The following is a 14217-nucleotide window of genomic DNA, read 5'->3' as shown; positions in this document are numbered from 1 at the left end:
GCTTGTGGTTTACTTCCCATTATTTATGAATCAATTGTACCAAGAGCTGAACACAGCTGACTTCATTATAATGATGTTGGCTCCTGAAGGGCACTTGAAGGGTCACTACGTTTTACTTCCATGCCAGTAATCAGTGGGCCATTTCCAGAACCAGTGTCAGGGGACCCCCAAAACACGCCCTCCATCCCATCCACCTCAGGTTAGAGGAAATAAATCAAAGAGATAATGGAAGAGTTACTTTAAGACCCTGAGGAAGAAAGATTGTTATTTAAAGAAGAACCAGGAACAGTCATCCAGGTAATTGCTTTCAGCTAAGCCCTATTTGTAAATACTTCTTGAACAGAAATATCTTACCCAATGTTCCAGAACTCTGCCAAAGATAAAACTCTTACAGTGAGCATCATGACTCAATACTGTACTTTCCCTTCTGATTCTCAGAAGCCCTTCATTTCCCATAAGATTTGAAAGAAAATGAAAAGTATCCATTTGCTGTGTTTTCCAAAATGACTGCTCCCTAATACTCATTTCTGTGTAGCGCTATGGTTCCTTTAAAGACATTACGAGAGCCAATCATCATGCTCATATTGGTAAGCTCTTGATGTGGAATGGTCCATCTCAGGCTAACCTTTTAGATACCTTTGTGTGGTCTTGCTGCAGCCAAAGAATGGCAGTAGAATCCTGAGGACGAGGTTTTAAATTCCTGCTTTTTTCTTTACCAATTCTGATTACTTAAAAGTTCGTTAACCTATCTGAGCCTCAACATGTACTATGGGGAAAAGCAGATGGGGCATATAATAAACTTTCAAAACCATTAATTACTTTAGCCTAAACCTTTCATATATATAAAAGCTGACTCAAATTCCACTTCCGTGAAGCCTATTCTATTTATACTACCCTCCATCATTCACCTAGCTTTTTTCTGAAATCCTAATATAGCTGGCCAAATACAATGCTGAACTTAGGGAGAAAATGAGCATATACGAGATCCTCAAGGCTGAGAGTACAAGGTATGGCATGTCCATAATGAACGCAATGAACATAATGTAACCAGGATCCCATAGCTTTAGAATTTAATGCTACCTATATATTCCCTAACCCACACTACCTAGCCAGTTAGAAACTCAGACTAGAGAGGTTGCAAAGCTTGCCTGGGAGACATCGACTGCTTTATTGGAAGGTAAAGCATGCATCCTACTTGCAACACAGGGAGCTTTTTATCCCGTCTGCTGCTGTCCTCTGAAGAAGTACCAGGAAATCCACAGGGCTTTCATGTGCTAGAAGCTATTTGCTTTCCTATATTAAGACATTTAAAATGGAATACGGGAGATGTGCTCCTCGGAAAATTGATTCAAACACAAACTAGAGTCTTTGATGCCATCCATCTGAGTACTTTAACTGACATTTCTCTGCTGCCACCTGAAGGGCATAGAAGATTCCTACAACTGACCTAACCGATGTAGTCAGCTCTGTGATATGAAGAAAATCCAGTAAAAAGCCACCTGACAAGTTCACAGTGCAGGGACAAAAAGGAACAGATTACCATTTAATTGGTCAAATCTGTGAAGAGAATTCTGGGTTCAGCCTGGAGCTGGAGAGCGAAAGTAGTCAGCAGTGGTATTTAAAACGGAGGAGCTCTTGCTGACAGACTTTCTGAACACAGCACTGTTAGCACAGGCACAATGACCAACAATATAAAAATGGGACCTTGTGAAACTGAAAAAGCTTCATCCTACCTCAGACACATTTGCTCAACTATGAACATAGAGCCAGAAACTGGAAAGACCCTAGATGTCCCTTAAGAGAAGAATGAGTTTGCAGGCAAATGAATGGAACTAGGAAAAAAATCACTGAGGAAGGTATCCAGACTCACACAGAGACGGTGTGTGTTTGTATCTATGTGGAGAACGGCTGTGAACGTCAGTGATAAACCAAGCTACATTTCACAGGCCACAGAGATATAAGTAGAGTAAGGGACTAGATTAGTTGTTCTCAACCTTCCTGGGGCTGAGACCCTTCCTCATGTTGTGGTGACCTCCAACCAGAAAATTACTATCGTTACTACATCATAACTGTAATTTTGCTACTTTTATGAATCATATGGTAAATATGTGTATTTTCTGATGGTCTTAGGCAACCCTATGAAAGGATTGTTTGAACCCCAGTAGGTTGTGGCCCTCAGGTTGGGAACCAGTGGACTAGCGGGAGCAGATTGACTTCATTAGGAAAGGGAAATAGAATAGATCTGGGGTGGGGCTGAATGGGAAGGGAGAGGGAGCCATGAGAAGGATTCCAGGAGAGAAAGCTGATGTTAAGGGGCACTTGAGGGGAAGTATGAAAACCTCATACAGTAGAAACTTCCTAAAATATATACATATATGAAGGTGATCTAAATGAAATCATCAAATAATGAGGAGTGAGAGTCCCAACTGGACATCGCTTATCAAACAAAATTTCAGGTGCTGGGATTGGGTTACACATAATTGAGTTGTTGGCCAAAGGGGCCCCACAGGAATCTCCAAGCAACTCAGGCTGTTGCCAAGACAGGTTGCTCTCTAGAAACAGACAGCAAGGCCTCGCTGCTGACAACACCCACACAACTCAATGAAGAAGAAATGCCAAGCTGGTGCCCACGCAGTCTTCATCCTACATTCCAGTGTCTTTAGTACAGAAACATTCTGTACACTCTCGCAAACAAACAGAAAAACAAACACATAAACACCAAGTCAGCCACAAACGATTTATCTACAGTGGTGTACTGCCTGCAAAGTATTCTAGAAAAATGCTGGCACAAAGCTTGTGGGAGTAACCAACCAATAACTGATTTAACTTAAGGCCCACTCTACAAGATGGAACCCATCCTGACACTGCCTGGGTGAAAAGAACCTGTGACTAATAGTGCAGAGGCGAAAGGTAAAAACAAACAATAATGGTCTTAAGAAAAAGGAAAAAACTCTCGAACTGGGCAGCCTCATCCTCGAACAGTGCAGCAATGGCCAAGATTAAGGCTTGGGACCTGTGCGGCAAGAAGAAGGAGGAGCTGTTGAAACAACTGGATGATCTGAAGGTGGCCAGCTTCGCGTGGCCAAAGTGACAGGCAGCGCCGCGTCCAAGCTCTCCAAGATACGAGTCGTACACAAATCCATCGCCCGTGTCCTCACCGTCATTAATCAGACTCAAAAGGAAAACCTCAGGAAATTCTACAAGGGAAAGAAGTACAAGCCCCTGGACCTGCGACCAAAGAAGACAAGAGCCATGCGCCGCCGGCTCCCCAAGCATGAAGAGAAGCTGAAGACCAAGAAGCAGCAGCGGAAGGAACGGCTGTACCCACTGCGCAAGTGCGCAGTCAAGGCCTGAGACAACGACCGTGACAATAAAGTGCGAGACTGACAGAAAAAAAGAAAAGAAAAAGGAAAAAATGTGGTGATGAAATGACCCCTAGTGAGCTGCTATACTCTTAGATTAGGGCCTTGTTTTAGCCATCATCAGAGAAGTTTCTCTGCAGCAGATGGGAACAAATACAGAGACCCACAGCCAGACGTTATCTCGAGAATGAGACCTTAGAACACTCATCCCTAAATGGATCAAATCTCGGTCAAATCCCTCTCCTTAGAGCTCAGGGAATCCTGGAGAAGAGGGGGCAGAAAGAGTCTATGCCTTAGAGAATTCATATTCTCTAAGAATGGGAAGAAACACCAGTCTAAGCCAGCTATTCTTAAATATCTGCATCTTATTCTTACTACCTGCAATTTCTCCTTCTCTAGCTACACCATTAAAACAACCAAGTTAACTTCCCAAAGAACCACAAGGAAAAGGAGACCATAAGGACAAGCATGATGGGGCAGATGTTGGGGTGGGCCAACTCAAAGCTGGGGATCTGGGCCAGGGTGGCGCTAACTTGGCCAGCTCTCCTGCAGTAGGCAAAGGACAGGACCAGCTCTCCCCTGCTCATCTGGGGCAGCTCTCTGTCACTCACACCACCAGGGACAACAAGGGGCAGGGACAGCTCTCTGTGCAGGTGTGGGGCAACATAGCAGGACGGACAGACACATCCACTCAGCCTTTGGGAATAACATGGTAACATGGGCCACAGACATCCACATAGACCCCTGCTGCTACAGGGCCAGGGATCCAGACATAGCCCTTGTTAGCAGCATGGGTAGGGCCTCACCATGGCCTCAGGTGGCAATACAAGCTCCTCACATCAGACTGTTCCTCACCACCTGCTGTCACCAGTTCCACTTCTCTTCACAGTACACAAACTGTTCTGCTTCTCTTTCCCATCTCTCCACTACATACTTGCTTAGCACAGTGGTGTACTCCACACTGCATGGTGGCGGGCAATGGCCCCTGGGTGTCTTCTGCTCTGCCCAGGACTCATGGCAATGGGTGGGGGCCTACTAGTCTGCCTTTTTTAAAAGACAGGGTCTTAATATATTGCCCAAGCTGGCCTTGGCTCATAATATTATTGTCTTCCAGTTTCCCATGTGCTAAGGTTATAGGTGTACCCCTCCACACTCAGCAGGAATGTGCCTGCTTTGAAATGGTGATAAATAGTACATTGCTACCCAAGGAACTACAGAACAGAAGGATGCTGGACAGGACCGGAAAGTTCTGTTTTAGCATGGCATTTGAGTATCTGCTATATGATTTGGGGTAAAGCAGGTTTCCTTTCTGACCTGTTCTTTGTGTGTTAATGAGAGCTCAGAATATCTTCTTTGTAAGTTTGTTGTAAGGATTAGAAATAATTGATGGAAACGAGTATTTCAAACAAACTGTAATTTACTTGACAGTATTCATGTTGTTATTTTAAAAATGTCTTTCTGTGCCTGGCTTCTCTAGACCTGATAGATTTGGAAATAAGATCTACCCAAAAGTCTAAATGGTGCACTATTTTAGATTTCAGATTGTTTATTTCATTTTATTTTTAAACCCTGTATGCTGTAGGGATCCTGTGTCTCAGGCTTTGAGACTATGTTTTTAATGTGGGTTCACCTATGTCTAACCTCCTTGTCTCTCAGTTACAGAGATTCCAAAACCAACACAGTAAGATGAATGTCACTGTAATAAAGCTAATCTTTGGGTTTTCTAGTGCATATAAACAAAATGCTTAGTATTTTTAAGGTCAATTTTGCTGTGGCGGTACCTAAAAACACAATGTATTCAACTTTAATTTAAAAACTTTATTGTGCTGACAAGATGGCTTAGTACATACAAAGACACTTGCCACTAAGCCTGGTGACACTGATCGATCCTCTCTGTCTGCCTCCTTCCTTGCCTCCTCTCCTCTCCTCTCTCTCTCTCTCTCTCTCTCTCTCTCTCTCTCTCTCTCTCTCTCTCTCTTTCTTTTTTTCTTTCTTCTGTCCATCCTGAAACTCACTCTGTAGACCAGGCTGGCCTTGAATTTAGAGATCCACCTGCTTCTGCTTTCTGAGTGCTGGGATTAAAGGTACATGTCACCACTGCCTGGTCTTCCTCCTTTCTCTCACTTATTAATTTTGGATTTTCTGAGATGGGTTTGAGACAGGCCCAGGCTGGCCTCAAGGTTGTGCTAATCCTGCCTCAGCCTTCTCAGTGCTCTGCTGTACCCTTCCTTTCACGGAAAATTTCTGAGTAGCCTTGGATACTTCTGATGCTATTTTATTTTCCATGTACAATTTGCCTACTATCATGTACACTTTGCTCTCTTTTTGTTCAATATTCGCACAAGGAAATAAAGATGTCAATAAAGAAAAAGTAGGTTCAACTTTGCTATAAATGTTTGGACAAGGAAAACATTTTAGAGCAAAACTGAGGAGAAATTGGGAGACTCTATAAAATCTCTTCTTTAATTGGCAACTTTCATAGCTTAGAGATAGTTTTAAGTGTTTTTAAAAATGATGGCTTAATTATTTGTTTTAAAATTTCTAACATTCCAAAGATGATAACAAATCAGCCTACGGACAGCTTCATATCATCTGGAATAACTACCTAAGTTAAAGAGACACCAAGGCACTCAAGAAGGTTGGTTTGAGGGAAGATGACTCTGTCAGTATCTCTCATACCTTGAGAAGCAAGCAGAGCTGAATATAATGTGGGTTATTCAGAGGGACAAGCAAATTTAGCCTCTTGTGGAAACAAACTATTTATAGCCATTTATAGCCATTTCTTGGATGGATGGGAGGAAGGACATCTGAAGAAAGTAATATAAAATTCAGGGCTGGTTAGAGGGAAGGAAAAAGTAGCAGGGAGAGAAAGAGAAGAAAAGGCAGGTAAAGACAGTCACTTCAGACTTAACATCAGCCCCGGGGTTATTTATATTCTGTTGCAAAGGAAGGCTTGGAGCTTTGGAAAATGAACTTGACCACTACATGATTGTGACAGCTGCTACTCGGCCTGGCATCCCTGCAGAGCTGCCTGCCAACTGCTGGCCACTTGCCATTTCTGTCCTGCGGTCTACAGGTCAAATCATCTGGCTCTTCAGAGCCACACGAGCAGGCTGTTTTCTGCAGTGCCCAGGTCAACCCAAAACTGGAGGGCTGTGACTACTGATAAATTCTGGGTTGCATAGCAAGACACGCTGGCCCTGGATTCAAACTTTTATTCTGAATGGGTATTATTTTAATTCAAAAGTTATAATATTTCAATATAGAGGAAAAGGGGGTCTAGCCGATGGTAAGTGAAGACTTTACACAGTCTTATGACTTCAACACCCCTTTTCATTAAAGTAAGGAACCTGTCTCCTGCTCCTTTCCATCATGGAAAGAAAAAAACAGCTGGACATACTACAGCTTTTTCAGGGAGGCGGGCGTTAGTAAATCATATTCTCCTTAATATTGATAAATCAAGTTGGAGAGATGGCTCAGCGGTTAAGAGCACTGACTGCTCTTCTAGAGGTCCTGAGTTCAATTCCTAGCAACCACGTGTTGGCTCACAACCATCTGTTATGTGATCTGATGCCCTCTTCTGGTATGTCAGAGAACAGTGACAGAAATGACATATATAAACAGTGACAGTGCTCACATATATAAAAATAAATGAGTCTTAAAATAAAAAGACATACTCACATACAGACATACAAACACACACAAACACACCCACACATACTCACACAGAGACATACAAACACACATACACAGACATACACATGCAGACACATATACACATAAACATACACACAAGCACACATGCACATATACATATACATACATACATACATATTTACACACATATAGACACAGAGAGACAGACAGATACAGATACACACACACACACACACACACACACACACACACACTCTTTCTAGAATTCTGAAAATCTACACTTGCTATGGCAATTCTCATTGGATGGACATGGCCTCCTCCACAGACTAATATCACAAGGGGAACTAGTTCCTTGAGCAAATTTCTTTTCAATTATTTCCCCCTTCCATTCCATCATAACAATAACACTTTTTCACAGAAGGTGGGCAGGCTTTCCCAGAAACCATCCCCCACACTTGCACCCAGGTTTGTACATTTAATAATGTATCAGTGGTCAACTGAGCCCAGATGCAGTGCCAGAAGGATAAAGCTAACACTGATTATTGACAGTTCTACACTTACTCACCATGCCTTCCCAGAAACAAAACCTCTGAGGAAGGACAACTGTGAAATGGGGTGCTTAGTCCCACACCCCAGTCTAAGTGACTCAATTACAAGGTAAAAGGGGATTATTTCTGAGAGGTGGCTTTCTTCTGCTTAAGTCTTGCAGTGGCCTGCTTCAAATCCCCACTTATCCCAATGCTACTAATTGTTTCAAATTGGACCTGTGAATGAAGGCTTCAAGGGCCCACTGTGGTTTCCCAGCAAGAGTCAAAACACTTCTACAATGAGCTGATTACAGAGAAAGCTGAAGCTTCAAAGGAGAAGAATTATCACTCAGCATGCTCTTTCAGAAGAAAAATGTAGCTGTTTCAAAACATCTGATGTTTTTTCCTTTTAGTTTATGCTCATCTAGAGGGAGAAACTAAATGGCTTTAATTCTGTAAAGGCTTAAATGATATGTTTTATGTGATCAAGTCATTCCCCTGCTGAAAATTCTACTACGGCATTTCACAGCTCTGGGAACAGAAGATCAAGTTTCTTAACATAACCCAGACAAAAACTGGCTTGATTTGGTTCCTGCCTACCTCTGGAGCTCCACAATTTTCAAAGACTATCCAGAGGAATCTTAATATGGGGGTTTCTGCAAGGCAAGAACTACCTCACTGGGTACAGCACAGGGTACTCATTCCCAAGCCCCACCTTCAACCACTGCTCTTCCCAGATGACCAGAGAAGGCTTCTGAGTGAGCCTGTTTAACTTAGCTTAATCCATCCTTCTCCAGTGATTTGCCTTCACCTCACTCCCTTCAGCTAGCCGTTCTCACAGCAGACACTTTCTGAAGTGCTACTGCGACCTTGTCTTCCACAGCCTCAAGGACAGGAAGCTTGTTTTTGTTTCCTCTAAAATCTCACGCTCCCATTGCTATTGATTAATTGCCAGTTGCCTCTAGTCATCTCCTGGCATCAACACAGTGTGATTCAGATTCCCTTCCTCCACATCACACAGAAATGTATACATTTCCTTTTGTGGTGTGCGTGCGTGCGTGCACACATGAGTGCAGTAGCCTTGGGATCCCAAGCTGAGCGTCAGAGCCCCTGGAGCTGGCCTTATGGGAAAAGAGCTGATGGGTGTGGGTGCTGGGAACCAGATTCAGGCTCTTTCCAGAGTAGAAAGTGCTCTTCACAGCACAGCCATCTCTCCAGTCCCAATTTATAGATTTCTTCTTCACAGGGCTTTACAATTACACTGTAGTATCTGATCTACCTTGTTGGCTTCTCAAAATAGATTTTCAATACTAAAGATCAGGAAACAGGTTTTCCCCCTTTGATTTCGATCTTTGTCTGACAGGTGGCAGGCAGAGTCCTTCAGTAAATGGCTGTTGGATGTTCCATGTACGCGTCTCCATTTAACAAGAGAACTCATAACACTCTATGCTTGTGCCAGGGTCCCACGCTTTCAGGAATAAAGACCTAGCTTTTATGTTAAATTCTTGACTTGGGATTCCAAATTCTATGTGTGGTAAATTTTTTTCTCCAATTACATTTCTGTCCCTGCCCAGATTCTCTTCCTTTCCCTTTTTTTGAGGCACAGGATTTACAATGTACACTTCTCCTGAGCTGGACAGCCACTCCAGAGTTCTAACTTGCTATCAGTTCTTGTACAGGTCTCAGCTAAGTGTGTCCTCACCAGTGACAGTAAGATCTGAGCCTCCGTATCCATGGTGCTACATATAAATATAACAATAATTGTGGCCACCAGTCCTGACAAACTGAGCTCATGCCCCAGGACCCACACGGGGAAGGAGAGAGCTGACTTCAGCAGGTTGTCCTCCGACCTCCGCACACGTGCACGGCATCCACCGGCCCCTTCCTCCAAAGTATGAAGTGTGATGAGTACATTTTACCACACTCGCTTCCCTTCCTCTCCTCTCATTACCCCAGTGCAAGCCCGACTGATGCCTCATGCGCCTCTCTTCCGTTGCGGTCTCTTCAGTAGTCACCTCACACCCGTTATTACCCTTCCGTTCCTGTCTAATAACCTCAGACAGAGTTTAAGCCAGAACTTAAAAAACATTCGTGATGCCTTATGCTTAAAATTGTCTGGTGGCATATTGCCCACAAAATGCACTAGTAGTGTATACATGTGAAATATATCCACATAAAAATGTACACACAAATGTTTATAGTAATATTATTCATAACAGCCAGCAGGCAGAAATAATGTGAATGCCATCCATCTATGAATAAACAATATCAGATGGTAGACTATAAAAAGGACCAAGTCCTGATACCCGCCTCAACATGGATGCTCTTTGAAAATATACCAGAAAGAGGCCAGTCATACCCCTCGTCTGGTTTCCACTTTACATGAAAGGTTGGAAATAAGAACAGAAAATACAGCAGCAGCTGCTTAGGCTGCAGGGAAATGGGTATAAGACACTCGAGAAATAGGAAATGGATTTCTATTACAGGTAATGAACGTTCAAAATTCACTGTGCCAATAGTTACACCAATTGGTCCATATTCTAAACGCAATGTCTTGAGATGGAGAGATGGCTCAGTGGTTAAGAGTAGTTGTTACTCTTACTGCTGGCCCAGGTTCAGGTCTCAACACTCACAGGGCAGCTCAGAACTATCTGTAACTCTGGTTCCAGGGATCTAATGCCCTTCTTGTAACCTCCACAGGCACCAAGCACACACATGATGCACATACATGTATACATACGTGCAAAACACTCACACACAAAAAATAAAAAAATCTAAAAATAAAATAGAACAATGTCTTGCCACTTTAAATACGATATATGAGTTATGTCTCTATGAAGCTGTTGGAACATTTCTACCAGACCGTCATGGCTCATAGCACACAAACCCCAAATCCTCAGCACTGGCTAAGAGATGCTGGTGCGATATTGTTACCTCCTACCTCCTCCCCAAGCCTCGTCTTAAACCACTCTTCCCTCAGGTTTCATTTTAAAAAAAGGGCCTTACAGTTTCTTCAAACAACCTTATTCTACTTAACACTTACTGTCTTTTCAGCTGCCGTGACTTTGCTGAGAAAGTTCATCTCCTAGGGCTGAGAGAGGGCTCAGAGGTTAGGAGCCCTTGTTGCTCTTGCAGAGGATCCAGGTTCAGCTCCCAGTACTTACAACCATAGTGGTTCACAACAATCCACAACTCCACTTCTAGGTAGCCAACACCCTCTTCTGACTTCCTGGGCATCAGGCACAGGTGGTGCACATATACATGCAGGCAAAACACTCGTACACATAAAATAAAATAAACCTTTTTAAAGAGTTCTATTGTGTACTTATGGCAATCCCCCTGCCTCAGCCTCCTGAGGGCTAGGATTTCATATAACACCATAGCTTACTTCCTATACAAAATTACTTTTAAAGATTGCATAGGATAACCTCCATGTTCTTTCATAACTGCTACTTATCCTACAGACCTTTGCCTAAGCGCCACACTCCCATGGCAGCCTCCTGGAATCCCCCAGGAGACGTATTCACAAGCAGATCTCTGTTGACACACTGTTCATAACTCACACTATCTCTCTATGGCACAGGCTGAACACCTGTGAACCAAACTGCGGGGAACCAGAAGCGTATCAGATTCTGAAGTATTTTCATAAACATAAGGAGTTACTTTGGATAAGAAATCCGTATCTAAACGTAAGACTCATCTAGGTTTCAGACGGTATGGCCCCAACAACACGCTCATGCCCTGAACACTGGGGCTCCAACCGCACGCAGGCCAGTGAGCAGACATGATGGCTCACTGAGTAGGCAGTGCTACAGACATTCAGAAGAGCGGCTTCATTCGTGGGACTGACCACTGGAGGGGCATCCCTAGGAGGAGCATCGGTCCAGCCCACGCTCTCTGCTCTCGACATCTTGGTTGCCAGGATGAGCAGCTTTGCTTGTCCGCATTCCCATCATGATGTTGGCCTCACCACAGGTCCGGAAACAAATTTCTCTCAGATTTTTTTTTCTTTTTTTAGTGTCCAAAAACTGACACATCCACCCTACACACATAACACAGAGGTTATCTTATACAATCCTTAAAAGTAATTTTGTATAGGAAGTCAGTTACAGTGTTATGTGTAATCCTAGCACTCAGGAGGCTGAGGCAGGGGAACTGCCATAAGTTCAAGGCAAGCTATATACAGTTAAGTATCAGGCCAGCCAGAAAGACACAGCAAGACCTGTTCTCCAAGAAACAAAATCAATGTTGTGTATGTATGGAATGTACATCTGGATACAGCATACTTACAGTTCACTAATGTCTCCGTTTAGTCGTTTTTACTCTTTTATTTGTTTTATGTAGACAGGGTCTCAGTATGTACCCCAGGCTAACCTGGAACTCACAGAGACGCTGCCTCTGCCTCCTGAGTGCTGGGATTAGTGTGCACCACCTACGCCCAGCTAGTTCTTTGTTCATAGAGTTGCTACTTCTTGAGGAAATGGACCTGGTTCACGCTATTTGTCAAGGGGAAGGTGCTTGGTGGATAGCCCTGGACTGACAAAACAGCCAAAATAGAATCAAAATCTGACCCAGTTGGTAAAGTGCTTACTGTAGCTTACAAAATTCAGAGGCAAGTGGCTCTCTATGATTCTCTAATGGAAGCAGCAATTCCATACAGCCTGAAAACAAACATGATTTCTCCTCTTTCCAAGGGTCATAATCTTAATGCATCTAACTTGCTTAAGTTCTCTCGGCTAGGAAACACTGTGTGTGGGAAGTGTGGGTGTATGTGTTTGTATGAGTAAGTACATGTTCACATATGGTTGTGAGGAGGGGACGGCGTCTTCCTCAACTGCTTCTCTGCTTTAAGTTTTTGAGTCAGGGTCTCTCACTGAACTGGCTATGCTGCCTGATCAGTGAGTGTGGAGATTACAGATGTGAGATGCTGTGTCCTGTTGTTTTGTGGTTGCTGATAATCCGAACTCATGTCCTCGTAATTGTACAAAAAACACTTTCCAACGGAATCACATCCCCTACCCTAAGAAACGTTTTTAAAGAGTGATTTCTTCTTTAGCTAATAGAAGGCTGCTCTTCAGTGTCTCGAAAGAAACTGACGGTACTTGCCTGTGCACCAGAGTAAGTGTATGAGTACAGTCACCAGTGACTTATAATATTTACCTGGCTAGAAGTCAATTAGAAGAGGACAAGTGAGAGGCGAGGGAATAGCTCAGCCCTTAAGAATACTTGCTGCTCCTCTAGAGGACCTGAACTTGAGTCCCAGAACCTGTAGTAGGAGGCTCACAGCTTCCTCTAACTCCAGCTACAGGGTCTCTGACCCCTTCTTCTGGCCTCCAAGGGCACTAGCCACACAGATCCACAAGCAAACATGCATGCACACATGCAGGCAGGCATGCACCCATACACATGAATTAACGTCTTTTTAAAAAGAGGATGACTACTAGGTCACAACCCTGTTAGCCCAGGCTACTGATTTCCTTGACGTGTTATGGAAAGAACAATGCAGGAACATGCTGTTTTACAACACTGCTTCTCCCTCCTTCTCTAAATGTGTGTTTTGCGTTATCTCCACAATAAACAAAGAACTAAAACGTTAGCCACTGTAGCTCTTAGGGTACATTTCCTGGCGTCTCACATATACGTACATACTGAGAGAGAGAACTAAAAATCTAAACCTTGATAAAAGTTTGTTCTTTTCGTAATCTTAAAAAACCCTACCCCACAGCCCCATGGGATTTTATGGGACTTCAAGCTTGTCACAATGTTCAATGGCTTTTCCTTTTGTCACACTCCACAATCTCTTAATCCCAACAACTGAAAAGTTCTGCTCTTTTTCAAATCTACATCTGCTTTCTAGGAATTTTTCTCTAAATTAAACACTGCAGTGTGGCAGAGCATGACAGTGACCATCTGCATTCCTAGTCTCAAGCAGGCTATGGCTAGAGGACCGAGAGATCAAAGCTGGCCTGGGGTACACAGCAAGTCTCAACAACTGCGGACAAGCGAGTGACAATCCCACATTACCATAAATGTTCTTTTCCTTCCCCAGTATTATTCTCACATGAATTAAATCTATGCACCCAGCACTGCTTCTTTGAGCATTTTATCACAGTATTACTTTGCTACACAAAGTGATCACAGAAAAATCAGAACAAAACAAAGAATCTTTCTCTGTGCTTTAAGCTCCCCATCACAAAAGGCAAAAATATGCCTGTCAATTATAAGACAAGTAGGGGAAAAGACTCTGACTATACACACAACATAATGCTAAACAACTGCTAAACAGTCAGAAATAAGATCTCTACCAACCACAAAAACCTCCCAAGCTAAGATATAACTCAACAGTAAAATTAAGATCTGTTTGAGCTTGGGTCAGACACTTCATACCCACTTCTCTGTCTCTTTTCTCAAGGCAGAGTCCTGCAAATGCACCGGCAAGCTCATACCTCCTCTGCTCCCGGGGTTCCACAGAGGCGTCTGCTGCAGGGGAGGAGAGCACCGTGGCGGCTGGAACCCCATTGGCAGTGCTTGGTGCAGGGCGGTTGGTGATCACACACAGGGGGGTGCTGGAGGAGCCGCTGTCTGTTCTCTCTGCTGTTGAGTCAGCCTGAGATTTGTAAGGAGTCCTGGAATTAAGAGAAGACAGGAGCAAAACGAGAAGGTCAGGCATG

General features: G+C 43.5%; 1 protein-coding gene and 1 pseudogene across 2 annotated transcripts in view; one reads left to right on the top strand and one right to left on the bottom strand.

Moving 5' to 3' along the window:
• The window catches only part of Ppp1r12b (protein phosphatase 1 regulatory subunit 12B), a 191695-nt gene that overhangs the window by 95852 nt on the left and 81626 nt on the right, over positions 1 to 14217 (bottom strand). For both annotated transcript variants that reach the window (XM_032915242.1, XM_032915243.1), the window contains one exon: positions 13993 to 14172. In XM_032915242.1, the coding sequence (XP_032771133.1) occupies positions 13993 to 14172 (180 nt within the window). The remainder of the gene's footprint in view (positions 1 to 13992; positions 14173 to 14217) is intronic.
• On the top strand, positions 2990 to 3356 carry LOC116911325 (annotated as a pseudogene).

This window comes from Rattus rattus, chromosome 10 (genome assembly GCF_011064425.1).
Source record: "Rattus rattus isolate New Zealand chromosome 10, Rrattus_CSIRO_v1, whole genome shotgun sequence".
Classification (NCBI taxonomy): domain Eukaryota; kingdom Metazoa; phylum Chordata; class Mammalia; order Rodentia; family Muridae; genus Rattus; species Rattus rattus.
Note: the sequence above shows the minus strand (reverse complement) of the source record. Positions and strands in the feature narration are given on the sequence as shown.